The sequence below is a fragment of the Echiichthys vipera genome (assembly GCF_963691815.1).
Source record: "Echiichthys vipera genome assembly, chromosome: 21".
In the NCBI taxonomy this organism is placed as follows: Eukaryota; Metazoa; Chordata; class Actinopteri; order Perciformes; family Trachinidae; genus Echiichthys; species Echiichthys vipera.
The window spans coordinates 10,695,484-10,721,500 of record NC_139846.1 but is presented as its reverse complement, the minus strand read 5'-3'; the positions used below and the strand labels follow the sequence as shown (position 1 = coordinate 10,721,500).

Below are 26,017 nucleotides of genomic sequence, written 5' to 3'. Positions count from 1 at the left end.
CATTCAAATATAACTTGAAATCTCTTCAAAATGAAGATTATATCAACAACGTGAACAAATATTAATACAGTCAGGACAGAGACTGTCATCACACTAAAGGTTTTCAACTGTCTGTGTTGAATCGTGTGTGTGTGTGTGTTTGTGTGTGTGTGTGTGTGTGTGTGTGTGGACGGATGGACATGCAGAGGCTGTGAATACCACCGATGATATATGATCTGACCACCGCCAGCTGTGTCCACGGATATCCAGCTGTGGAGTGCTGTTTACTGCGCAGCTGTCACACTTTACAACCAGAATATAAACAAAGATTCAGAAAACACATGACAACATTTGTATCAATCATAGGTATTATATATGGTTATTTGTGATCACAAGCGTTGCATGCACTTCTTAAATTAAGTAAATTTAGTGAAAAGTAAATAAACATGATCTTCAGTATCAGCAAATTAGTGACCATTTCAATAAAGATTAAATAAAAAATAAAACAAATAGCTAAATAAACTTCATGTTCATTACCAGTCAATTGCGGACCATTTATAATGACTTACTGATGAATCAGTCTGGCTCCAAATAAAAAATGCATCATGTTCCGTGTGCCAGATTATTTTTCCTGGGTAAAACATAATGGATTGGTTATAGGCTGACTCAGAGTTGTTTTGTATCCTTCAGCATAAACCCAGACATTTAATTTAGATAAAAAACCTTTTAATTTGATATTTAAAAGACAAAAGACAAGGTAAAATGTTCCCTGCTCGAAAATATCCTGTAAATGAAACACAGCTTGGTACGAAGTAACAAAGACTTTGTCTAAACACAGTGTCCAATAAAGTGAAGCTTTAGTCTTGTGGGTCTGCCTGTTTTCCTTGGATATACACAGACCGCCACTTTTGGACAGCAGCGCATATAAACAGAGCTTGGAAAGAATTATCTTGCTCCATCTCAACCTCCTAAAACCCCTTTCTCTACCTCAAACCCTTCCATTATTTCTCCTCTCTCCTTGTGTATGTGCTGTTCCCCAGGCTTCCCCTCTCAGTCCAGGCTCTCGCTGCCGCAAGTGACGGCCATAATGGATGAAATGTCTCGCTACAGAGCGCCCCGCAGCTCTCACCTCTTTAGTGTTTTGAGAGGCTGTCTGATTTTTTTCAGACTGTCAAATAAGTTGTATTGTGCTTTCAGGAGCTGGTAGAGAGCAGAGATAAAATGATTTGTGTGCATGTGCGTCCAGGGGGATTTCTAAGCTTTTCAGAGGTTGAAAGGGAAAAGAGAAGTAGTACAAAGGGAGACCAAAGAAAGCGTGGAAGAGATAAAAACGTGCTTGAGTTGAATGTTGGGTAAATATGAGATGGAATGTATTCTGGCTGATTGGGAGGAAGTCAATCAGATAAAAAGAAGTGCAGATGCTGCAACATACAACCAGTTTCAGCAGGGCGTAATGTTTTGACTTTCCTTCATTTGGACCAGTAGACTAAACAACCCTGCCTCTTTATGTTCTTTCATATAGCATGTCATTTATCATCTGTGTGTTTATGTTCTGTAAGGACAAACGGCACCCATAAACCCTTCTATACGGCTTTGAAATATTTGTTAATGTTCCTCTCAAAAATAGATTCTCTGATGCAATAGAATGACATTTTGGGAAATAGTCTTATTTGCTTTCTTGCTGAAAGTTGAGGAGGTCGATACCACTCTCATGTCCCAGTTAGCTTAGCTTAGCATAAAGACTGGAAACAGGGGGAAACAGTTAGTGTGGCCCTGTCCAAAGGTAACCCACCAACCCGCTCTCACTCCAAACTCATAAAAGAAGGCAGCTTGATCTGTGGCCCTCGGCGTCTGATGCAGAGGCAAAAGTCACCCTTTAGCATCCATGTGAGACACACCAGACTTTCAACTAAGTGTACTGTAAAACCCATCCGCCACAATATTAGACACTTAGAGCAACTCAACTGCGATGCCGTGAGATGAAGTTATATAAAGAGCGACAAAGTCCACGTAGGCAGCAGGTCGGGGCAAATGGGTCAAATAAACAGGACTTGCCGGTGTGAAAGCAAAAGTCAGTGCGATAAACAGTCCTGACCAAGAAGGAAATCAGACGACATACCGTAGTAAAAGACCCTGTTGTGGAAATGGATTTACTCAATAAAAGATCAACAAACAGGATCAGCTTTTTCTCTGTGGTTTATTTTGACAAAGTATTTTCCTCTGCAGACAAAAATAGGTTCACCCCTGCCTCCCCACTCTGCCCAGAGTCTAGCAGAAATGGCCCCGATCCACCCTACACTCGGTCTTTTAGAGGAAACCCCAGAATGCGCTAAGCTTTGGTTGGGTGACGTCTTTAGACCAAACAAAACACGCCTCAGACATTCCAATTCTGAACATTCTGAACTTCTCTCATCACAAGGTCTCTAACACAGGGTGCAGGAGCACACATATGCCGTTATACCATCATGAGGCAGTTATTTGCATTATCCATTAAGAAGGTGAGACAGAGGAGACACTGAACTGCGTCTGACCTGACAAAACTATGATTATGAATTACAAATATCCAAAAGTCCCACAACAACCCAAACACAGGTCTTTCATCCGGGGGACCAGTTTTCATGTCCTGGGAGTAGGCTACCATCACATTTTTTTCTAACCCTATTCTCCACCTTTTGTTGCTTAAAGGTAACCGCTCGGATCTACTTACGGTCAATATTTAACTGCGTTAAATAGAACATCCTATTTTATTAGATATCAAAGGAACTTGTTGATGAGAAAACGTTGGCATGTCATTAACTGATAGCTCTATACCACTTGGATGTGCAACACTAATTGACATTAACTTGATCCATTTTTTATGAATTATTATTATTTTAAATTATGTATTAGTTACCTTCAGCTGTGTATGCTGTCAAAGTGTAAGCCCACTGTAAGAAGCCCTTACACGATTTATTCATTGGAATAGCAAAAGCATATAAAAATAGCTCTGTCGAAGTTGTTGAGCGGTCGTCGATTCAAGATTATTTTGTCAATATTATGTAGTTTACATTTTGGACAGGAATAAAACTAATCATAACCATGGTGACCCGTTCTATTGAGCCATAAAAGAGTGAATCTTTTAGCTCGTTCACTCCAGGTGGAGTTCTCTACAGTCAGGACTTAACAATAAAGTCACATCTTCACTCCCAGCCCTCCACTGCTCTTCTTCTCCCTGTGTGTGCTGCTGACACTGCTCGATATAGAGGTAATTCTGAGCCGGGAGGTCTTTAGGGAAAGATTGATTCCCCTCATGATATGCTCTGCTCCCGGTTTCCAAAGTGATAGATGTGTCTTTATAGCCAGCCTACTGTACGAGAAGACATATGGTGACATGAATTGGGGGTTTATGGGCCTGGCCTCAATGAGACTTTTCCCAAAAATCCTCTTTTCTTTCTGAGCAGGGTTTTCCCTCAATATGCCTCAGGCAGCTACATTATATACTGTATTTCTGTTGAACTTCTGCAACAAAGCAAAGAGGCCGCTTCTTAAGAGGATGATTTCTTACTCTGGGCTGTTTGAGGATTTTATTATGATATGCAGAACAAAAATGGAAAACGTGTTTGTCCTGAAGAGCAAGTGAAGTGAAGGACTTTTTCATAGTTAGATATTTTTCCCTGTCCAACACAGAATTTAAAGAGATAGTTTGATATTCTGTGGGGAAAAAAGCTTAGCACAAAGACTAGAAGCAGGGGGAAACAGCTAGTAAGGGATAATATAACGGGAAGTTATTGCAAATTAAACCTCGACAAGCAGGTCTTGAATCGTATTGAAGAGCTTTACAATAATGACCTCTTTTTTCTTTATTATCTGCTTATTACATGGTTGCTTACTGAAAAAGACAATAATTTGACATAAAATACAGATTGAAATGGTTTTCCAGAGTTTTCATAGAGTTCAACGGTGACCGCCCACATTTCAAACGGCTCCGGAAGTGATTTGCCCGTTACGCCGTTCACGCCATAGACCAGGGGTGTCAAACTGATCCAGTAAAGGGCCGTGTGGCTGCAGGTTTTCATTCCAACCAAGCAAGAACACACCTGACTCGACTTACTCAATCACCTGAACCGCCTTCACACAGTTGATTTGTTGGACCAGGTGTGTTTTTGATTGGTTGGAATGAAAACCTGCAGCCACACGGCCCTTTACTGGATCAGTTTGACACCCTTGCCATAGACGTTTCAGAAAATCCCAATATAAAGACTTTAGGATGGAACCAAGACAACCAGCTGACCATAAAACATTTGATTTAGCACAAAAACGTGAAAAAGTTTTGTGTTTGGTGTCAACTTTTTCAAGGTAACAGCGAGCTCCACCAACCAGAGATGTTGCTTTTGCGCTAAGAATTGTGGGTAGTGTAGTACTTCTGTGTTAGATTGCGAATAAAACATGGTTGATATACAGACTTGTGTCAGGAAGCTCGTGGTGAGTCTACCTTTGATACATTGAAGACACTATGGCTAAAAATGACAATCTTGATTCAGGGATAATGATAATGCAATTTTTACTTCAGGATCCTAACAGTTATTTAGAAAAAACAGATTGTCATAAACGACAAATCAGAATTGAGGATTCAACGAAGCCTTGCCATAAGCATATTTAACGTGCCGACACAGCCTCAGTAAGTCAAAAGTGTGCAGTATTTCCCAGAATCTTGAATGATTTCTTCAATACATGCTAAAAAATGTCCTAAACGTCCTTCTCACAGATTTTAAAAATACATTGATGATTACCTTCCTGCCCAGAAAAGACCATATTTGCAGTGGTTGCTGAATTATGTATCTGTCGGTACAAAAGAAGATTACAACCAGTCTTAAATGTTTAAACGACCCTGTCTATCATCATAAAAAACCTGCCATCTCCCGACTTTCAACAAGACAAAACTGAAAACATGAGGGAAAAAATAGATGCCCTCTTTCCTGTTGCAAGAAGCCTTGTCAAACAAGAGTCATGTACGTCTTGTTTCAAGATACTGTCACTGTAAGTGTCTTATTAATTCTTCAGACAGCTCTCACAAGGTAAATTATATTGAATGCATGTTTTGTCTCACCCAAACGCCATGTTTCCCCTTTGTTCTGAGTAAGACCTTATTTGAAGGGTACATGTTCAGGTTTGTTTTAGATATGTTTGCGTCAGTGAGAAACAAAAGCTTTTTGCCTTGAATAAATCTTTAAATAGCAGCTGACTTTGCTAAACTTTCTTGTCAGTAGGGAAATTAAGACGCTGTTTGATTCTGTTGTCATGAGTGCAAATTCTTTATCCAAAGACTGTTCCCTCTGATGAATTGTGGGCGTTTTCCCCCCTTTTCTGTCTGGATCCCATTAATAACCATGTGTACGGGCTGCTAAATGCTGCAGCTCTGGTTTGTGTTGACTGAGCACGTCTTCTCTGTAGAGACATCTATTTGTTCCTTGTTGAAGGAAGGCATATATTGGAAAACAAAATCCCTTATTGTTGTCGCGGTCTCTTTTTTAGCATCCGTGATTGATGATGTGGAGTAAAAATACACACATGAGGATGTTAAGGAGTACACCAGACCAGCAGCATAAAAAAAGGCACATAAACCCATGATATGATACAGTGTTTACTGCTCACTCAGCATATCTCAGATTAGCCCTTCTGTTTTTGATTTAAGATGAATTAATCGCCATGGCTGAAGCAGCCTGCAGCATGGGGGAGGTGATGGCTGTGGTTAACGAGGAGCTTTTAACTCTTGCACTCGAGGGCAGACTTGTAGTCTTCCTAAAAGATACTGTATCTGATGAGAGAAGAAGGAAGTAGAGCAGACTGATGGTCGTTTTTATAAGTTGCTTAAGGGTAAATCCACCTTAAAACACTTTATCAAAACACTACAAGTGACATATTGATGATTCTGAACAAATTCAGAGTACTGGAAGTTTAATGATGTCTCTGTTTATTCCTCAGGGTTCATCTACACGGGCGACGTGGTCCACCGGATGCTCACAGCTACACAGTACATCGCTCCTCTGATGGCAAACTTTGACCCCAGTGTCTCCAGAAACTCTACCGTCATCTACTTTGATAATGGTAACAGCAGGTTTTTATTTCTATTTTTAATTTGTGCAACAGTTTGTGTGCTCTCTTTTGGCTTTTTATTCTACTAAGGGCCGAATGGAATCAGGTCTCCCAGACACAACTTTGTAGCTTCAAATACTAAAGCACAGAAACTACATCATGATCATTTTTACGCGACTCATGGAAACGGTCAAGATAGCAAAGTTACCGATATCATAGTGTGCTCAACAAAAATGAATCGACAAATGGTGGTATTTAATCAGTCAAGCACTACATTTTATTCGAATCATGAAATCATGAAACGCAATCCCCTCAGATAATTCAATTAGTGCATGATTCACCACAGAGCAAAATGAGCGCCACAGAAAAAGAGTCACTCAGTCGAATGCGTCAGGATCCATCCAAGTCTCTGTAAAAAGGACAGCACATCTCCTGACATCCTGCTGGAAACTGACGAGTGCACTAAGGCTGCCCAGGTCACAGCTCAACGCCTGCATGCTGGCCAGCGGGATACTCCGCAGAGGAAATCCTTGTATCGCATTCCTTCACGCTTGCCTTGGTGCCACATCTGAGGTAGAGATGGCCTTGTTTGTCCACATAGTTGGCATCGTAGCCGGTGCCCATCTTCTCCACCTGTTCCTCAGTATTTCCCAACCGGTCAGGTTAACAGAGTCGGAAGGAGACTTGGCAAGTTTATTTCCCATCCTGATGAGCAGCTCATAGCCACGTCCCATCACTGTCCAACGTCAGCCACAAAAAGCACAACTACTGTTTGTATAAAAGACTTTAAAGCATTCAGAAATTTGGCATACATTTAGTGGAGCATCAAGCATTTGCTGTTATAATTGGGAGCTATTTTTTCATCATACAAAGCCCATAAACAGTAGCAGGTATTATTTAATTGATTTTTCACAGTTGAATAGTTATAATTGAAAGTCAAAACATCTGATTTTTGCATGAATGCAATGAAGTATCTCGATTTTGTGTGGTTGCTGGGAACAATCAAAAACAAAACTACAACATTTCTTTTTCTGTATTTCATCCTTTCACAACACAGCATTTATTGTATCACAATAATTCAATATGCCCCATGAGCCATCCACATCTATTCACAAAACAGGAAGTCTTTATCATTACATGATTGATATAGAAAGCCTCCATGACCTCTGTAACATCTCCTTAAATCCACTTACTCACTTTGAGCTAAACACGTGCCCTTCCTCGCTCCCTGTACCTTTCTTTTCCCATCTGTGATGGTTGTTATCCATCATGTCAGTCATTAATCCCTCTGCAGCAGAGTGACGGTCCAACTGTGTGACCTTCTGCAGTGGAGCTCATCAGACTTTAACCAAACTGGCAGTTGATCGATTCTCAGCTCGCCTGCTCCTCAACACACTGTCCATCAGTCAATGTCCTGCCAATACGGCATAACAACTGTACGCTGTGTTGTGTTGTGGGAGACGAAGTGCTTCTTTGCATCAGATTTCAAGCAGTCTGATGACAGTGGACATATTGTTTGTTTATTCTCGAAGAACAAACGGGATTGTGGGAATTGTGTTACACTTGACAGAGGCAGTATGTTGGTGTTTTTAATGTTTATTTGAATCTGATAAAGAAAACATTTGATTGGTTATGACATGAGTTTTTCAAGTGCTGTTCAAGCTGCTGTTAAACAACATATTTTGATGTTTGCCGAAACTGCCACTGTATCCTGACGGCACAATGAGACAGACGATAAGTCGTGTCGCTCTCTGTCTGCTCCCTAAGTCATCTGCTAGACCCCACTGCAAATATGAGTCAATATTCTGTAACTGCATTGCATATTCCTCGTGTAAAGTGTTTTCAGAAAGATATTATAGTGAACTTAAAAATTAGAAAGTTTGTTCGGGTAGTGGCTGGGGCTTGCGTTTGGCTTGACTAATCCACAAATGTTCTCATTTTACAGCTACATGGTACACTAAAATTTATTTCCAAAAATACTTTATGTAAGAAATATGCAATACGGTAACCGACACTTTATTCATATTTGATGAGCGCTCGTTTGTTTCACAGTTTGATGGGAGTTCAGAGCAGTAATGACACTGCGTAACAGACTCCTCGGCTCTGATTGGTTGTTGTAGGGCGTTGCGGTGGAGTCTAGCAGATAACATTAAGAGCAGACAGGGAGCAGAAGGTGGGGGTAGATTACTTTTTTCCCTGATCATTTGTCGCATTGTGCAGATTCAGTGACAGTTTCAGCAAATGTGAAAAAATAAACCCATATTTTTCATAGAAAGTTTCCGACTTTAAACTATCCTGAAGTCTGACAGCACACAATTACAGAGTGAAGTGCTCCAGCCCCTGACAGTTTGACGGCTTAAATTACACCAAACTTGCACGGAAATTGGTTGTTGTTCTTGAGACAGAGTGAAAAGTGGCTCCAACTATTTCCAACACATACAGTCATACGGAAGAAGAAGCTGTTGCAGCATTTCTCAGATCCCAGATCAGCCCAACCACTGAATTGTCTGTCCGGGTGATGAGACTGTGTTATGAACGGGTGAGCAATAGGGATGTGGAAGATGATAAAACGTCTTTCTTGCTGACAGTTCACAAATAAGACAAATCCATGCATTTGCATACATTTACGGATAGTTGTTAACTAGCAGGCATGTTATCGCTAAGTGCTAGGTGTCACTGCTTTAGTAATAATACATTTCAGTTTTTCGTTCATCAGGTTTTATGAGCAGTGTCAGTGTTCATTATATTGATCAATTGATTCCTTATTTTTGTGTCATGAAAATGGGTTTGAAAGACACCAACATTTCTGTTGCAGTGTTAAAATCTTACATTTCATTTAGTTTCAAAGTTACATATACATAGATGCTGCCTCCTCAAGTCATCCAATGAGAGGTTCATCCAAGGAGTTGTTTTTTCTTCCCCCTTTAATATTTTTTAATAACACTATGATTCAGCGCATTTTTTCCTCATAATTTCCCATTTTTTTTATTTTTAAAATGACTTAAATGTCACTTAAGATATATTAATATCAGTATATTCAATTACTTTGTACTTTTCTAACTCCTTTATTGTTATTTTCTGACTCGTGAATCAAATGACTGATTCAATTGTCAAACCAACCTCAAAGTCCTCCCATTGGATGATTGAGGCAGCTTCCATGTACATAACCAAATGTTTTGACGCTGCTCATTAAAGAAGGTCAGAAAGACTGAAACATTTCATTATTAAAAAATTCTAGCTGTAAGCGGACAGTCTGTGGGAGTGTTTGTCATTGTTTTCAAGATCTGTCTGTTGTGAAAAAGGCACCATAGGGCATCAGAAATGAGTATTTTTATGCATGGGGAACAATCAAAAACCAATTGTAAGAAAGAAAATACATAAAAAAACATTATTAACATTATATGGTTTCAGAAACGTGCTGCCTAAGCCACGGTGAATTGCTTCGCCATGCAGCGGGTGGGTAATAGAGCTAGAAAGTCACTTTGTTTTGTTTGCTTTGAGTTCATGTTGAGCTTATAAGTGGAATTAGAAACAAGGCCAGTGTGTGCTCCCTCCTCGCCCACTCTATTTTTAGCCAGGAAGCCCCAGATAGCCTCTCCTGTTGATCTCAATGCATTTTAAGCAGACTTATATGAGGAGAGTATCTTCGCTGCAATTTAGTGTCTTTTCCTAAACTCTGTCCTCTTTAATGCATTAAAGCAACTTTTCAATGCTCTCTTTTTTCATATCCTCATCCAAACACTCACAATAGCGCGATAGAGCACCCTCTATTTGCTTCCATTAACTCTACAACTATCTAACCTCCTGCAACATCCATGTGCCCGAGGCCCTCTATACACACCACATGTAATTTATAACTGGGTTTTCCCGTACAAGCAGACGCCTGTGTTCTCCAAACCGTCCGAGCTAAATCTCTGTCTTCACTTTAGGGGGAAGAGCTCTGCCTATGTGACAGAAAAATTGATTAGTTGTGTTAACAAACCTTTATCGCCCTGGCGCTCGGCCAAATGACTGGCTGGAAGGAGGGAATGGCTTTCACATCAATAGGTTCTGTAAGTCCACAGTAAATCAAAAAGATGTTAAAAGTAATGTGAGGCCCGATGTCTGGAGGGTAGAGCTGAAGGTCCCATGAGTCTGGTGCTAATTTAGTACTTGCAACACCTAATGACGACTCTTTGTGGTCAGTTGTGATTTAGTTATAATGTGTGGGTTTTAAGTTTCTCTCATACTTATTTATTCATTGATTCATTCATTTATTAATGTGCTCACTTATTCAGTTTGTCTCTAAGATGAAGCAGTGTTATCAGTCCAACACTCGTGGCATGGTAATGGTCACTTCACCCATTTTACAAAATAATCCAAATGTATTTTATTATTATTTTATTTTATATATTTAATCATGTAACACTGGTGGTGTCTGAACATATACAGTATTATATATACAGTAGTAAATACAATTAGGGCTGCAACTAAACCAATCGGAAAATTGTGAAAAATCGCACTTTTCAAGCCTAAAAACGTAATTATTATAAGTTTGATTTAGTTTACTATCATATTATTACTCAAACTCTCAATTGAAAGTTGGAGTTTAATTTTCTGTGGATCAACTAATCAGTTAATCAACTGTTTAATTTGAGGTATTCGCCTCTGAAACATTTGTTGCCATCCCAACACAATGGTGCAAAGAGTTTACCTCTTGCAGCTCAATACTTACTAAAAAAACAGCAAATTTTCTTGATAATAATAATAATAATAATAATAATAATAATAATAAAAATAATACTTTGCACATTTGTGTTATTAGAAGTTTGTATTTTTTGAGTAGTCAGTACAGTGACTGTAGTGAAAACAGTGAAAATGTGAATGAATGGGTCATATTCGTCTAATTTTCAAAGGTATTGGTACTTTATATTAAATGTACTTATAGATGTAATAATATGTGTGTATATTGTCCGAAATTAGGGCGGCAAGGTGCAAAAATCCCCCAAAAACATCATAGAGATTCCAAGGAAAAAATATATATTTAGCAGTTTAGGCCAATATCATAATCCCACATTAAGCCATCATTTTGTTTTAATTCAATTCATTTAAATTCAAACACACATTCACACAAACAAACTGTTACATATAAATGCACTAATAATAGCAATAGCATTCTTTTTATTTACTGCTTTAGGTGCATGCAACATTAATCACTAAATACTATTTTTATAAAGTGCCCTCAAAATTTCGTAAATGCCCAAATATTGACTGAAAAAGACTGAGATATCAAAGCCCAACAAACGGCCATAAATGCACGACTAGATATGACTAGAACTCGAAGTTACCCTTCTGCTTGACGCTATTCCTGCTCTCTGTGTAGCTGCAAACGTTTTCTTATTTCATAGAAAGGAAGTCATTTACAGCGCTGTCATTCGCTCTTGCACAGTATGAATAACCTTCACTGTTGTGAAAATTGCCTGCGCTACATAATCCGTCACAGTAACCGCCACGCCTTGATTTGGTTTGGTCAAAAGTTTTAGTTTTACTGCTGTTTCGTGCTGCTCCAGTTGAGTGTTTTCATATCAGTGCTCACACTACAGTGTCAGTCACCTCACACCCACAGGGGGAAATTAAGTCTCTGTCTAGAAATAATCCCTCAAAAACATATCCTCTTACAAACATGACTGATATATGGATGTCTTCTTATTCATAGGCTTTGCCCGGTCAGCAGTTCATTTCATGCCAGATCAGACACAGTAGAGATGGTATTTCAGAAACAGTGTAACACAAGTCAGTGTTAAACTGTAGCTATTAATGAGGCCTGTGTTTTTCCTTGAATCTAGCTGATTCTGTTTCATCCCACATGTGGTAATGAGCTGTATGTGGTTATTTCTCCTTTAGGTACTGCTCTGGTGGTGCAGTGGGACCACGTCCACCTACAGGACAACTACAACCTGGGAAGCTTCACCTTTCAGGCAACGCTGCACAACACCGGCAGGATTGTTTTTGCATACAAAGAGGTCAGAACTCATTTATCAAACCAGTTTTATTTATCTTTTTCTATTTTAGCTCCAGCACCTGATTATACTAAGAGGCGCATTAACACCTAATGCCTAGTTCCCACTACAAGACTATCAAAGTCGTGAGTTTGCTTTACAACTTGCAGTCTTGTGTCTGGAGTCTTGAAGTTGGAGGAGGAATCCACGATGTGTGTGGTCTCCAAATTGATGCTTTTGCTCGAATATCTAATAATGCCGCAAATAGGTTTACGGTGGAAAAAGAAATTCAAGGGTGCCTTATGCATCTGTATCAAACACTAAGGGGCGTGACCATGCACCTGGAAGCAGCAGCAGCTTCTCCTCTGGCTTAGCTTCTTCTCGCTGCTCCGCCAGTCCCCGGGGCAGCAAGGGCTGCACGTACAGTAAAGTTTCTGTTGTTGCAGGCGCCCCCTCTCCACGGTTTCCCCTCAGCCCGAGTCTCAGTGGCTCTTGGAGTCCCTGGCAACTCCAGATATGAAGCCTGCTAGATATCTGGAGTGTGTCTGTGAGGCACCAGCGAGCTGCTTGGCTCATCTCTTCGAAAAGTTCACACATTGCGCTCAAGCACCGAGCTAACCCCAATTTGCTAATTCCTAATCTAGGGCTGTTGGCATGTCGAAAATCAGGTCTAAAGTAAACAAAAGTCATCTTCTGGAAATATTAGTTTATTGTTTATACAGTTGGCGGGTCAAAAGACATAAAACTCTTGTTCATGTTATACAAACCTGAGCCAGGTCATACAAGTTCAGGTCGTTCGGATCAATACTCAGTATGGGATCGAAACATCTCAGCGCATATCAGAGTAAATACTCATATTTTCAAGGCTTTTTAGACACATTTAGCAAACTTAAAAACACTAAAATGAAATAACTACATTACAATCAAACAGCACTAACTACACGAGAATATTTCATGGAAAACTGGAATCTTCAATCATAATAAAAAGAAAATGGGACTCACATTCTCACACCAATGTTAAAATGTCTTTCTAACACTTACTACAGCCCCTGTCTTTTCAGCTCCATGTGTTTTCACTCATTATAGAGAAGACTGACGCCAACATGACTCACAAAATAATACTTTAATGATGTTCCTTAAGAAAATATCACTTAATGTCCTCATACTGTTTCCATATGCTTGATTTTGCTGCAACATCATTTGAAATATTGTTTATTTTTTATATTAGATGTCCCAATGGTGTCTTTAAATAATATTTTTTATTTTTTTAAAGCACAGATAAACTACTTAATTGAACAGAGAAAAAGAGGTGGTAATGAAACCGGTTTTCCAACGGAGACTTCAGTGTTAAATTGCAATAATGACCTATCATAAGTGCACTGGTAACAGCCGGGCTGCTTCCTTTACGACGGGTCTATTATGAGCTGCTGGTTTTTTTTTCTAATAGGTCTTTAATTACGCTGCTACTATTAGTCTAAAAAGAGCAACCAGACCATTAAATGTAATCTGAAGGTTTGTTTAGTACTCTAGCATGTCTGACATTGACTATAGTGACATGTATCCGTGCAAAGTTTGTCACTAGAGTAATGGCATTTATTAATGCCGAGGTGTTTTATGTGCACTCTGAAATTTGAGATTCAAACATGTTCCGGGCAGCTGTAGTTGGTATGTCACTAATCCATAAACCAATCGCTGTCAGATGCCAAATTTCTCAATGAGGGACAAATAGTACATGTGCTTCCAGCTCCATCTGATTTTTTCTTACTTTCTATGTGGGAAATCCATGTCAAGCAAAATATTAACCAAACCAGTAGTTTTTAAGTACTGTAAAACGTGTCTGGAGTGGGGCTTTAAAGTCCAAGTCCATCATAATTGGACCCCACGGTCTTTTTCGGCATGAATATACATCAAATATGCCATTGAGACAAGTTTATTTTTTATTAACAGAGAAACCCCAGAGAGACCCTAAAAGTTCGGCACTGCTAACACTGAGTAGCACGGGCGGAGTGCAGAACCCTCCAAAACAGCTTTTTCTAACCACTAATACTGCTCAGAATAACACCAAACCTCTGCAGTAGCATGATGAGAGTCCCTACACATAAATAAAGCACCAACAATGTACTTAGTGAGAACAGAGTTTATTAATGTTACAAGCCTTAGCAGCTGGCTCTGTTCATATTGACAGGCAGCCCAAACAAGTCGATTACTGAGTTCAGTTCTATTGAACTTTACTTTAATAATTTATCCCAGAGATACTTTTGTTTCTGTGCTGTGTAAAATTAAAATATCCAATTTAAAATCTTTCCTGATTGTATTGTAAATGTTAGTCGGTTTTCTCTCCTCATAAAGTTGCTGCTCATTTTAGCCCCATCTGTGCCTGGAATGCTACATATACTTCAAGCATAAGTTGCATGACGCCTCAGCAGAATCCTGTGGGAGATAGTAATAAATTGGTTGACTTGCCAGTGCTGTGAGACTGCTTCTGTTTTCCAGCCTGTCCCTGACAGGTCGTCGTGGTTCTGGTAATCGATTTTCCCCTCTTCTATTTCAGATCCCCATTGAGGTGTCACAGATCAGCTCTGTCAATCACCCGGTGAAAGTGGGCCTGTCTGATGCCTTTGTGGTGGTCCACAAGATCCAACAGATCCCCAGTGAGTCTCAAACACATCGTACTCGCTTACATTTGCTCACTTGTTCACAGAAAGGAATTTTGAATTAACCCAAATGCCAACTTTTTTCTTTAGAAACCAGAATAAATGAATGGTTGAACCATGCAACTGACTGTTGGATAAACCCTTCCCCTCCACAGTGTTTGTCCAATCATAGCAACCGTAACTCAGCACGGCAAGCCTTTCAAACTCTGAATTCCTCAACGTGCCAAAGTGGTATAAATGGGGCTGTAGTAAGAATGATACTAAGAGTTTGGAGTGCGGTTTATTTTTGTAGGCTTTACAAAATCAAAAACATAAGAGCAAACTGGCAGAAATTAATGTCTTTGTCTCTAATTGTCTTTAAATGCCAAAAAGTTCTCATGGTTTTGGAAAGTTTTTCAGTCAAGGGACTCCAGTAAAACACGTTACCAGAGGTAGCGTTACTGCTTTGTTCACGATAACAGCGGTCCCTCTCCTCATTTACTCTCTAGCTCACTTGGCTCTCTCTCTCAGGCACACTCTTTGAGCCTCCGTCCAAAAGCCATTTCGACCAGCTGACGGTTTGTAACTGACTGGGCCAGCGGCCTTTGCCTCATACTAATTGATCATGGCTGTATTTTGAAAGCCATCCGTTATATGTTTTTTTGTGAGCGAGTAAGGATGCCTCAATGTTATTACTGAACTACTCACAACGACTTTTATTCCGGCAGCTGTCAAATTCTTTAATGAACAGTTTTAGACATGGTTTTTAGTTGTTGCACCTCTGTTGATTGTGTCTGAAATTTCTCTTAATTGGCTCTTTATTTCTTGTGTAATGTATTTTTTTGTATGAGAGAGATCTTTGGTCTGAACTGGGCTTAACATTAGACAGCCAATGTTAATTGGCTCACGGGCGCTGATGAGATTTACTCTGACCTATTGCAAACCAGTATTAAATGACAAATTACGTTTTTCAATACTCAAACTATGAAGGCAACTCAGTCGGTGCCTAAGATCGAAGTATCACCCTAGTTGTCATGGAAAACTGCATTCTTGAATGGAAAGCTCGACAGTCGTAGCAACAGTAATTTAGTGGGGAGGGGCTTAGAGAAAGGCTCATTGAAGTCCATTGTTTCCTAATTTTTTTATTTATCCTTAAGCTGAGCCTCATAGCTGTGAGTTCAGCCGCGTCTGTTTTGCTTTAGCTCTGACTGTCTGTCCCCACCTATTCTCCAACACTGTTCAACCTCTCTCAATTGGCAGAGCTGCGGGCACAGCTACAGATCTGCCTCTCACGTTTTAGTTACTGCAATTTAGGCCCATTCAATTTAAAGCAAATTCGAGACACCTCAAACATTTTTGTCCACAGTAAGACTTTCTTTCTCTCTGCCATGAGCGAGTGAGTCTGCCACAATAATGAGTTGTCAGATATGATTTATTCAGTAATTTAAACTGTTTGGATTGTGAGTGTGAAACTTGGACAGCATTTAATTCAAAGTTAATAACGTAGAACTTAAAACCACTTTTTTGTCCTTTACTTGGCAACCTGGGGGTGAGTTGGATGGAGCAGCTGGATACGTTGTGAGGAGGATTTTTGTAAGTCTGACTTGAGATTAAAACAACTCCAAAACACCAGCTCTTTGGAGTGGAAAGATTGTTTTCTGTCTTGTTTTCCTATAAAATAAAAAAGAAGTTGGAACTAGGTGATTTAAACCTGTTAGCTGTTCGTGAACCAAGCTTCAAGTCTTTGATGCCTCTGACACACACTATATTTTAACTTTGAGTGAAAAGGGCTTGTCTGCTGTGTTTGGCGAATATAACGCTATCTTGGGTAACATTGGCTGGGGTTGCTGTAGCGTGTAGTTCCAAGCTAATTCTAAAGTTTACACGGTTTAAAACATTCCTTACATTTTTGCTCTTGGGTTTTTGGTTTTGGGAAGGCTAACTCACAGAAACCCCCCTCCAAACCTACTACAGCAGCATGCATACTGCTTTAACATGTGAAGAAACCCTCATCTGTTCAGGGTAGGATTCTTAATGATTAGTTCATTGCAGCAGAAACAAACAAGGGTTTGATTTCTTGTTGTGCAAAGTGCACAGGTAAAGCAAGAGGGCAGTATTTGCATCCTGCACCGTAGCAGCCATTTCATTGTAGTGAAAGCATTTTTTGAAACTCGAGCTTACTGTATAAAATGAGCTGTTGTGACCTCTAGGATAATCACACCCTGATGAAACTTTACAACCACAAACTAGAGACCTAGTTCATTCAGAGGATGGGGGTTGCTGAGCAGTTTCCAGAGCAGAAGTGCTCACCATCCAATCAGTAAACTGCAATTCTTGCCGAAATCTCCAAATGTCAAACGTTTTTGATACCAAATCACAGTAGGGATTTTTCTATGATGTTCGATGTTCCTAAAGGTCTGGATGTCTTAACAGGGTATTTTGAAAGTTATTGTTGAGCATTTTTATTGATTCTTGAGTGGTATTGGGACTAACCTTTAAGAAAAAAGCAACAATCAGCAGTTTCACCAGAGATATAGGGCACCATAGTTCATAGCTCATTTGTCCATGGGTGTTCAGTCTCTCTTGGTGGATGGTTACAGTTACAGTGACCTCAAGTCACCATTTGTTCTTGCATATACAGTAGAAACATAGGTCGTAAAAGGTGCTGCTGAATGAGAACCCAGCTTGTATAGAGAACCGTTATTTTCTTAAAAAAAAAATTGGTTGTGGATCTGTCACTCTGCTTCCGATCTCCTCTCAGGGTCATCTTGGTAAAGAAAACTGTGTACATATTTTCCATGGCTCTGATCAGTTTCCAAGTCTTGAGAGCATTAAGTCTCAGTCGTTACAGAGATAAAACAGAGAGGAGAGCCATGACCGCTGCATGCTGTACCATGAAGAAGTGTTTCAACTAAGTTAAGTGTTTCTGCAGCCAATTACTGTGTGGCAACCATGGCAACTAAGGAGACTTTTCTTAGCCCACTGTGGCTTCACTCTGGATTAGAGGCTCAAATGAAACATTTTACACAGCCTACAGGCAGAGCAAGCCAAGCACGAGATGAGAGAAGATTTGTGAGTGTCCTATGGCCAAAGTGTGTAATTAACAGGTCAGGTACAAGCACATGTGAAGACCCAGGCTTTCATATACTTCCTCAATGCTACATTATGCATGATCAGTCACAGGAAGTTAATCTTGAAATAATGCCAGAACCACCTATTGCCCTTTTCATATCTCTTTGCCTGTATCCAGGTTACTCATCTTGATTCCCAGCAGGAAGATGCCAAGACTGGAGCTAATAGTTATAATATCTTTATTATATTCAGGTTTTCCACAGCTGATCTCTTCTTAAGAAGAAACACTGTGGTTTGATATGTTGGAGAGCAGAAAGTTTAATCAAGAGATTAAAGAGGTCGCTTGACCACATTGTGATATTTTGTGTAATAGCACAAACAGAGTGTTGTCTGATGAGAAACAATGAGCTGTTTCATCGATTTTTGACTTCACATCACATTTGTATTGATTTCCATGCAGTTCTCCCGTAAGGATGAATAAGAGGCAGTAAGAGGCTGCTTTAGCTGTGATTTAATCAAAGAAATGATCTAACGCAGACATTTTTCCATTATCTTTTAAAGCCTAAGAGTGCAATAATATGTGCAAGTGTATTCAACTTTTGCAAACCTGCCTGTGTTTGATGACATAAGTGGACAGTAGCTGAATCCTCATTAGGTGTTGTTTATGTTGTGGCTGTTGAGACCGGGGCTATAATCGATCTGATTTGCAGTTTTCTTCCACCTACAAACCAGAGACCAGCGAGGCTTTACAACCTGCCCACACATCAGCAGTCTCAGGCTGGGGAAATGACCTTCCTCTGGCCCCCACCGTGTCATTAGGCACCTGATAATCCCTTTGCTAGAGGCAAGAGGAAGTGAGGCACCAGGGGAGGAGAGGAGGGGAAAGGAAGGGCGGTCTTACTCTCAGGTTGGAGCGAGCTGGCTCACATTTTCTGCTTTGATCAGCTGTCTTGTGTGTAATCAAACCAAGCAGGTCTGCAGGGAAACAACATCCTGTCACATGAGAAGAACAACACTGTTGCCAGCACAGCCAACAGTTCATTCAACCAAGCAGAGAAAGTAACACTTGTTTTTTTAATTATTTGATCCATTATTATTATTATTATAAAATAATTGATTAGTTAGCTGAGATTTACTGTTGGTACGCTACATACAGTATGAAACAACAGCCAGGAGACGGTTAGCTTGGGAGCGTTAGGTGCCTATGTTTCTCCTCTCCTCAATGCAGCGGCCACAGGTTCGACTCCGACCATTTCCAGTCTGTCCTATCTAATAAAAGACCTGGAAAAACTGCCAAAAAATGATCTAACAAAAAAACAAAAAAGGCACATTAAGGCCTTCTTACGGGTCAAATGTTAAGTGTATGTTTCCCTGGGTCAACCCTCTTGAAATAACCCACCTGCAGCTTATAGACCCATCATGCTTTTGTTGAACTGTGACGATAGCCCTTATGAATCTCTGACTATGTTAGTTTATATCAAGAGACATGTATAGATATTTGTAAATCTTTTAAATCACTAGAAAGACAGATGTAAAGTGTGACTTATGTTTTATATTAAGGGAATATAGCGCTGGGGAACATGGGACCATGGGAACATCTCACTGGTTTTAACAGCACATTACTCCAAACCTGGCTTCACTCCACTGGCAGCCCTAGATCCGCGGGCTGTTCCAAGGCTGAGGCTCAAAACCAGAGGTGACCGTGTCTACCCTGTCAGAGCACCTTGGCTTTGGAACGACCTACCTGCGGAGATAAGGCTTGCTGATTCAGTGCCCTCTTTCAAATCACTTCTTAAAAGTCATTTTTATAGACTTGCCTTCCTGTGATGCCGTCTTTTTACCATTTTATCTCATTGCTCTTCTTTCTTTGCAAGCACCACAGATTAATATTTTTTTGTTATATATATACTGTATATACAATTAATGTGTAAATATGGTTATGTTGTACCTTATTGGATTTTACTATTATTATTATTATTATAAGTATTATTATTTGTTTTGTTTATACTGTATTTATGCGTGTATTCTGATTTGTGTTATGTCAAAGCACTTTGTAAACTGTTGTTTTTAAAGGTGCTATCCACATAAAGTTACTATATTATTATTATAATTATTATTATTATTATTGTAGAGATGACCCCCTTAGCTTAGCTTAGCCTAGCATGAAACCCAGCTCACAATCTCCCGTAAAACCACAGCTTTTTGCTTTTACTTTTTGTTCGTTTGGATCTAACAACAAATATATACCACTAATGTTGAGCTTTAGAAGTGCTGGTAAGCATATTTTAATCTTTGGACTGAGCCAGGCTAGCTGTTTCTTTATGCTAAGCTAACGGTCTCTTGGCTGTAGCTTCATATTTACTGGACAGTGGAAAGTGTTATCGATCTTCTCATCTTACTAAAGGAATGAGCCTATTTCTAAACTGTTCAACTATTCCTTCAACGTAGTTCAACTGCAGCATATCACAGTACTGAATGATGAATGAGACGTGCAAGTCATTGTTTGCTGTATATGTTACACAGCCGCAACCTGGTTATTGAATATTGAATTTCAATTGTGTAGCTCATTGGTCAAGCAAATACAAGAACTATAGAAAATCTCTTGTATTGAGTAATGCCACTGCAGTGCATCTCAGTGATTCATTCTGCAGATTTACCCTTTCATTCCTGGAACGCCTGCATAGAAAGTCACATCACAATCCAATTAGGGTTGAGATTAACCACTGTATTTAAAGCTCCAAGGAGTTATTATCAGATCTGTTTAGTTACTACACAGGAAAAAGAAAAAAAAAGGGGGGGGGGGTGAAATACATAGTAAAGATGCATGACCAAAAGCAAGCAGTCCATTTTACAGTGGCCTGTATGACTCATAAGGGCCAGAAGGCAATGAGAGTCAATGATGTATCCAATCAATCGTTCCATCTTTCCCCGGCTGATGACTCGCTGTTATAGATGACTGGGAAGGCGGCCTTTCAACAGGGTCTGATTGATATCTGCTCCCAGGGGAAATTGCTACAGTCTATTGCCAGATTGTGGGCTGACGTTTGGGCACAAAGGAAGAGGAGAAATAAAGTGCTGTGGTAGCATTCCATATGACCGGGTTCTGCCTCCCGCTGTCTTTCCTCTTTCTTCAGGGGCCACTTGTCCCAGTTTTTGATCTCTCGGTGGGAGATTTGCGGTGTGTTCGCGCTCTCACTCAGTCTCCTCTTTCTCCATAATATAGACGTGAGGCGGAGGACAATCTACGAGTACCACCGCGTGGAGCTGACGAAGACGAAGATCACCAATTCTACTGCCGTGGAAATGTTGCCGTTACCCAGTAAGAAGAATTTATTGTAACAGCTGTGCAGGCCTCTGGATGAATATTATTCCAAGGATTCTTTTTCATTATGTGGCATTTAGACCTTTTCCTTGGCTGTATATCAATTAAGCTATTGATTGTGTAAATTGTTTTGAGATTTGACCAGTTTTGGTCTTTCTCCTCTCCAGCCTGTCTCCAGTTCACCAGCTGTGGTGCGTGCATCTCCTCGCAGATCAACTTTAACTGTAGTTGGTGCCACCGACTCAACAGGTTGGACTTTTCAACACTTTTACTCTCAAGATTCACCTGTAACTAAATGTACTCCTCTGCTATTTTGAAATGGTGTTAAATCAGACTTAAAGACTTGATTGCGTCACGCATTTGCAATCAGTTACATCATTTGTGCCGTCCCGGTTGTTAGCGACCCTAGGGGAGTGCTCTCCGCATTGAACTCCAACCTGTGTTCAAACCTTATCACGACCTGGGTTGGCGAAGTCAAGTCGCTTAATGCAGATTGAGCCTTTAAACCAAAAATCAACACTGGTTGAACCCCTCAACGGTAAAAAAAAAAAAAAAAAAAAGAAAATCCATCCTACATTTCTATTCAGCTACAAACATATTTGATCATGTAGTTTCTCTTGAAAAATCTTGCAGTTTTTTTTGCTTTGCTTAGTTACAATTTGCGCTTTGAACTTAAATCCAGCAGTTCACATTAAAGATAAGATTTAAGAAAGAATGCAAATATAAAATGAAAATATACACAAATAAACAGTAAGAATCATAAAAATAGAAACATTTGTTTATTAAAATGTAAATGTTTACATTTGGATTAGTAATGCTCCCACGTATGATGCAAGTGAAAATACACCATAGGAGACACTGAACTAGCACGGCTGGCAGCAAGAGTGTGATTTAGTAAATAATTCAGCTATATCGATGCTCAAGCTGGCGTCTGAACTTCTAACGAAAGATCATGAAATAAGCAAGTTAAAGCTATAGCAGCACATTTTGTGTGCTTGATGTTTTAAAAACACACTGCCAACCACAAATGTTCAGGAGAATATTATATATAATCTATCAGAATATATTAAAACATATGTTCTGCTGGTGGTTTTGCATATTTCAATGTAAAACACCACCTATCCATCTGGTGTACACACAGTCCTCGCATTTCTTGTTGATGCAGTATGAATGAGGAATAATTTGAAAAGCATGCATTTCCATAAAGCCATCTGTATCTCTGCTCCATTGCAGTCAGTGAATGGGGACGTAGTTTTACCATTTAGACGAGACCGAAGCTCATTTTTTAACATTAATTCAACTCACATCTGTTCTGTCAACCTCTGCTCCACTTTTATCTCATCCTTCCTGTCTCCCTGCACTTCAAACACAAGCAAATATTTGAGCTGCTAAAGAAGTGTTAGCGTTCCTCCCCAGAATTTCCTGACAGCTGAAATGTGAGCTGCAGTGGGGTTCTGGTTTTTTCCCCCGTCAGATGGAAAAAGTTTGAGTTTAAACGACAGAGAGGAGAAATAAATAATGGAGAGATAGTAGAGGTGCCATCTACAGAATGGAAGTTAGAGAAGTTTCAACCTACAAGTCAATAGCTGTTTACTGTCCTGAGAAATGTTTAGCCTGGATTTGAATGTTTTCTTGGAGGTTGTTGTCGAGGTTTGTTGAGTCAGAGTCTGTACCTTCTCTTTTGTTTGCATCTGCACTTTGAACGCCTCATGCATCAAATATTAATCTGCAACTCTTTCATTTTGAACTTATCATTTATTCTGTGAGCAATGTGGATGACCGGAGAAATGTGCAGCACTTTCTGCTCTGTCTGTTGAGATTTGTTATACAGGACTTACATTAAATCTGACTTTCCCTTTCACTCTGTATGTTAATTCATCTCGCCTTTGACAGAGAAGTATTTTTCCTTGCTGCAATTTAAGGGCGCTGTGGAGAGATACTGTACGCCTGCAGCAGTGATCTCATTAAGCTGCATTTTAATGAGTTACTTGCTGCGTTAATATCTGACTGTTCAGCCTTACTCTGCCCTTTGTATCCTTCTGCCACATCCTTTGAAAACCGCAAACATGCTTTAAACATGCGCTAATTAAAAACAGTAGCGGCCTTGTTGGCTCCGGGGTTAATGCAAGGCGCTGACATTTTAAGAGAGCCACCCTAATGAATTTACTTCTCAGAGCGAAGTGCTGGGAAGGTGAGAGCACAACGCCTCTCTCATGCTAACTTCTGAACTGAATCAATGTGTCGGGCTGAAGAGCGCAGCTGCTACTGAAGCAGGTTAATAAAGCATGACAGACCTCCCGGTGGACCCTCAGTGGGCCATAAGTGCCTGCGTAACCGAATATTGATGTGTTCAGAGGAACTCAGGGGATTTGTTTACCTAATGAAAGCAGCTGGGGAGCATCACTAATGCAACTGGGATGTAAAAAGTATTCACTTTGTTTACTTTAGTACATCTAATAATCCAAGAAAACACTCTGTTGCTTGTAAAACAGCTGCAGTCAACATCCTACTTTACTCTTAAAGTGCAGTATTATCACTGAAATGTACTTAAAGTGACACGAATGAAAATACTCAATATGCACAATGACCCAGTCGATAGTGTCAGGTATATTCTAAGACTTTCATCATTGATGCATGTTTAATATGCACGTATCAGTACGTACTGTATGTACCACTTTATAAAGTGTAGGACCGTTTACTATTCCGCAAAGAAGTCATTTGCAGAGCAGTAAGAATATTTAAAACAGTTAAGGTCTTTCTAGAAATGAGGCTCTGCATCTTGAAACAAAAAAGAATAAAATGCTGTAGCACTACAAAATGCTTGAGACTAGTTGGTTTACATTGAAACGGGTTGAAATATTAATACCCACTCCACTGGTTTGTTTCGCTGAATATGGAAAGTTCTGATACAGCTGTAGCAGAGTGAACAATACGGTAAATATTGAAGCAGATACAATAGTGACACATTGTTTTCCGGTAAAATGGATGGCGGAGTACAGACTACTGTATAGAGAGGCATATACAGAATGTAAATGCATTGAATGATTTGTGCTGAAAAAAAAAGCAGACCATAAACAGTATCAAAAACAGGATATTATTTCATATTTCATTATTCCAACTACAGGTCTTTTGTGAAGTGGAGTTGACATCTCAAAGAAATGGGAATGAAACCCAGTCAAACAATCCATCCTCTCTGCTGTGAATGTTGCAAACCTGAAGAGAAATATTCTCCCTCGTAGGTTCATTTATATTCAAATGAAGCACCTCAGCCCCTTTCTAATTAAAAGCACCGTGGCTCACTGAGCTAGATGGCAACTAGCTGAGGTGGATGCCACTGAGAAGAAACAAAACACAAGCTCCCCACAGGGACAGGTTAGACTCTCTCTGTGATATTGTGTCTCATTTTGCTTCCCTCTCAGGGGGGAAGCAGTCGGAGAAAAGTGGGGGATTAAGTGGAGGAATCTGTCTCGCCTGATTGAACAGATGAGGTAGAATTGTTGGGGGGGAGGAATAAAAGAAATGGGATGATTAGAGAGGTAGAAAGATGAAAATGGACTTCTTCACATAAAGACATTACCATAACAATATGTCCGCTACAGAAATGGGGCCTGCTGGGGATGTCTAAGACTCTACTGGACTCATTTTGTCCATGCAGCACTAAGCACAGATACCACTGCTGGCTTTAAACCGCTGCGTTTCTGCAGGTTGGTCATAGGTTGATTTGATGTGTGTGCATTTTCCTGTAGTGACAAATAAATTGCAGAAAGCATTTTCAACTCTCAACAGAACACAGTGTGGGTTGATGGCTTTGCACACTAACTTCTCCTTGCAGACAGGATACAGTTTGTGGGCCTAGACAGAAGGATAGTGAGTTCACCAGTGCCATTTATAATTTTGATTTGTTGATAGCATGGAGAGATTAGTCGCCGCCCCCTCAACGACCCATTGAGCTTCCCTTACAGATCCCACATCCTCATACTGTAAAAAATAATAAATAAAAAATGCCGCTCCCTCTCTGATTGTAGACCTCAGGGGGAGGCAGAGAGTGGGAGGTGCAGATGTTTGCTTCTGGGCTTGATTCAGAGTAGAAAAACATTAAGTGTTATTATATATGATGATCAGTAATGTCTGTGACTCCCATGAGCGTGAAATTACACTTTAAATTTGTTAAAGGCCATATTTGTACACAGCACGATCAGTATTGTCATGAGGATAGATCATCTTTATCTTCTCATGTACATCATCATTCTTCTGCAGCTCTGGAGGAACTTGAGAGTTCAACATTTAAGAGAACATTAGATGATTCCTGGTGACAAAGTGTTTAAGATGCTCTACCTTCCTGTGTTTCTTGTCCCCTCTCAACTGTCCAGGGTTGAGTAAAGGCTTGAATGCCCCGGAAAAACACACTTAAAAGAAACTCTTCATTATAAATTGGGTCTGAGGAGGATAAGGACTCGAGTAGAGCTGCAACTACAGATGATTTTCCTTCTCAGTTAATCTGTCGATTATTTTCTCGATTAATCAATTAGTTGTTTGGTCCATAAAATGTCAGAAATTGGTGGAAAATGTCATTGTTTCCCAAAAAAAGAGGAAGTCCTCAAATGTCTTGTCATGTCCACATCTCAAAGATGTTTATTTGATGTCACGGAGGAGAAAAAGAAACAAGAAAACCATTTCTCTAAAGAAAGTGGATTCAGAGAATTTGGACTTTGACTCAAACCGATTCATCGATTATGAAAATAGTTGGCGATGATATTTGACTATTAATCGATTAATCAGCTAATCATTGCAGCTCTAGACTCAACCAGTATGTTAACCGACAGAGAGGGTCTAATAAGAAAGAGCCCTGACTTACTGTATGTGCAGAAACCAAAAGTCAGGCCTTTGTCTCATACAAGTCCTCCTAATTTTATGGAAGTGTAATACTAATCCTCTTTAATAGTGCTGCAGGGATGACGTAT

General features: G+C 39.8%; 1 protein-coding gene across 1 annotated transcript in view; it reads left to right on the top strand.

The window, feature by feature from the left end:
• plxdc2b (plexin domain containing 2b) overlaps nucleotides 1-26,017 on the top strand; it is a 101,091-nt gene that overhangs the window by 55,236 nt on the left and 19,838 nt on the right. The window contains exons 5-9 of the mRNA XM_083936500.1: nucleotides 5,941-6,063; nucleotides 11,935-12,053; nucleotides 14,581-14,680; nucleotides 20,958-21,053; nucleotides 21,224-21,305. Coding sequence (XP_083792626.1) covers nucleotides 5,941-6,063; nucleotides 11,935-12,053; nucleotides 14,581-14,680; nucleotides 20,958-21,053; nucleotides 21,224-21,305 — 520 coding nt within the window. The remainder of the gene's footprint in view (nucleotides 1-5,940; nucleotides 6,064-11,934; nucleotides 12,054-14,580; nucleotides 14,681-20,957; nucleotides 21,054-21,223; nucleotides 21,306-26,017) is intronic.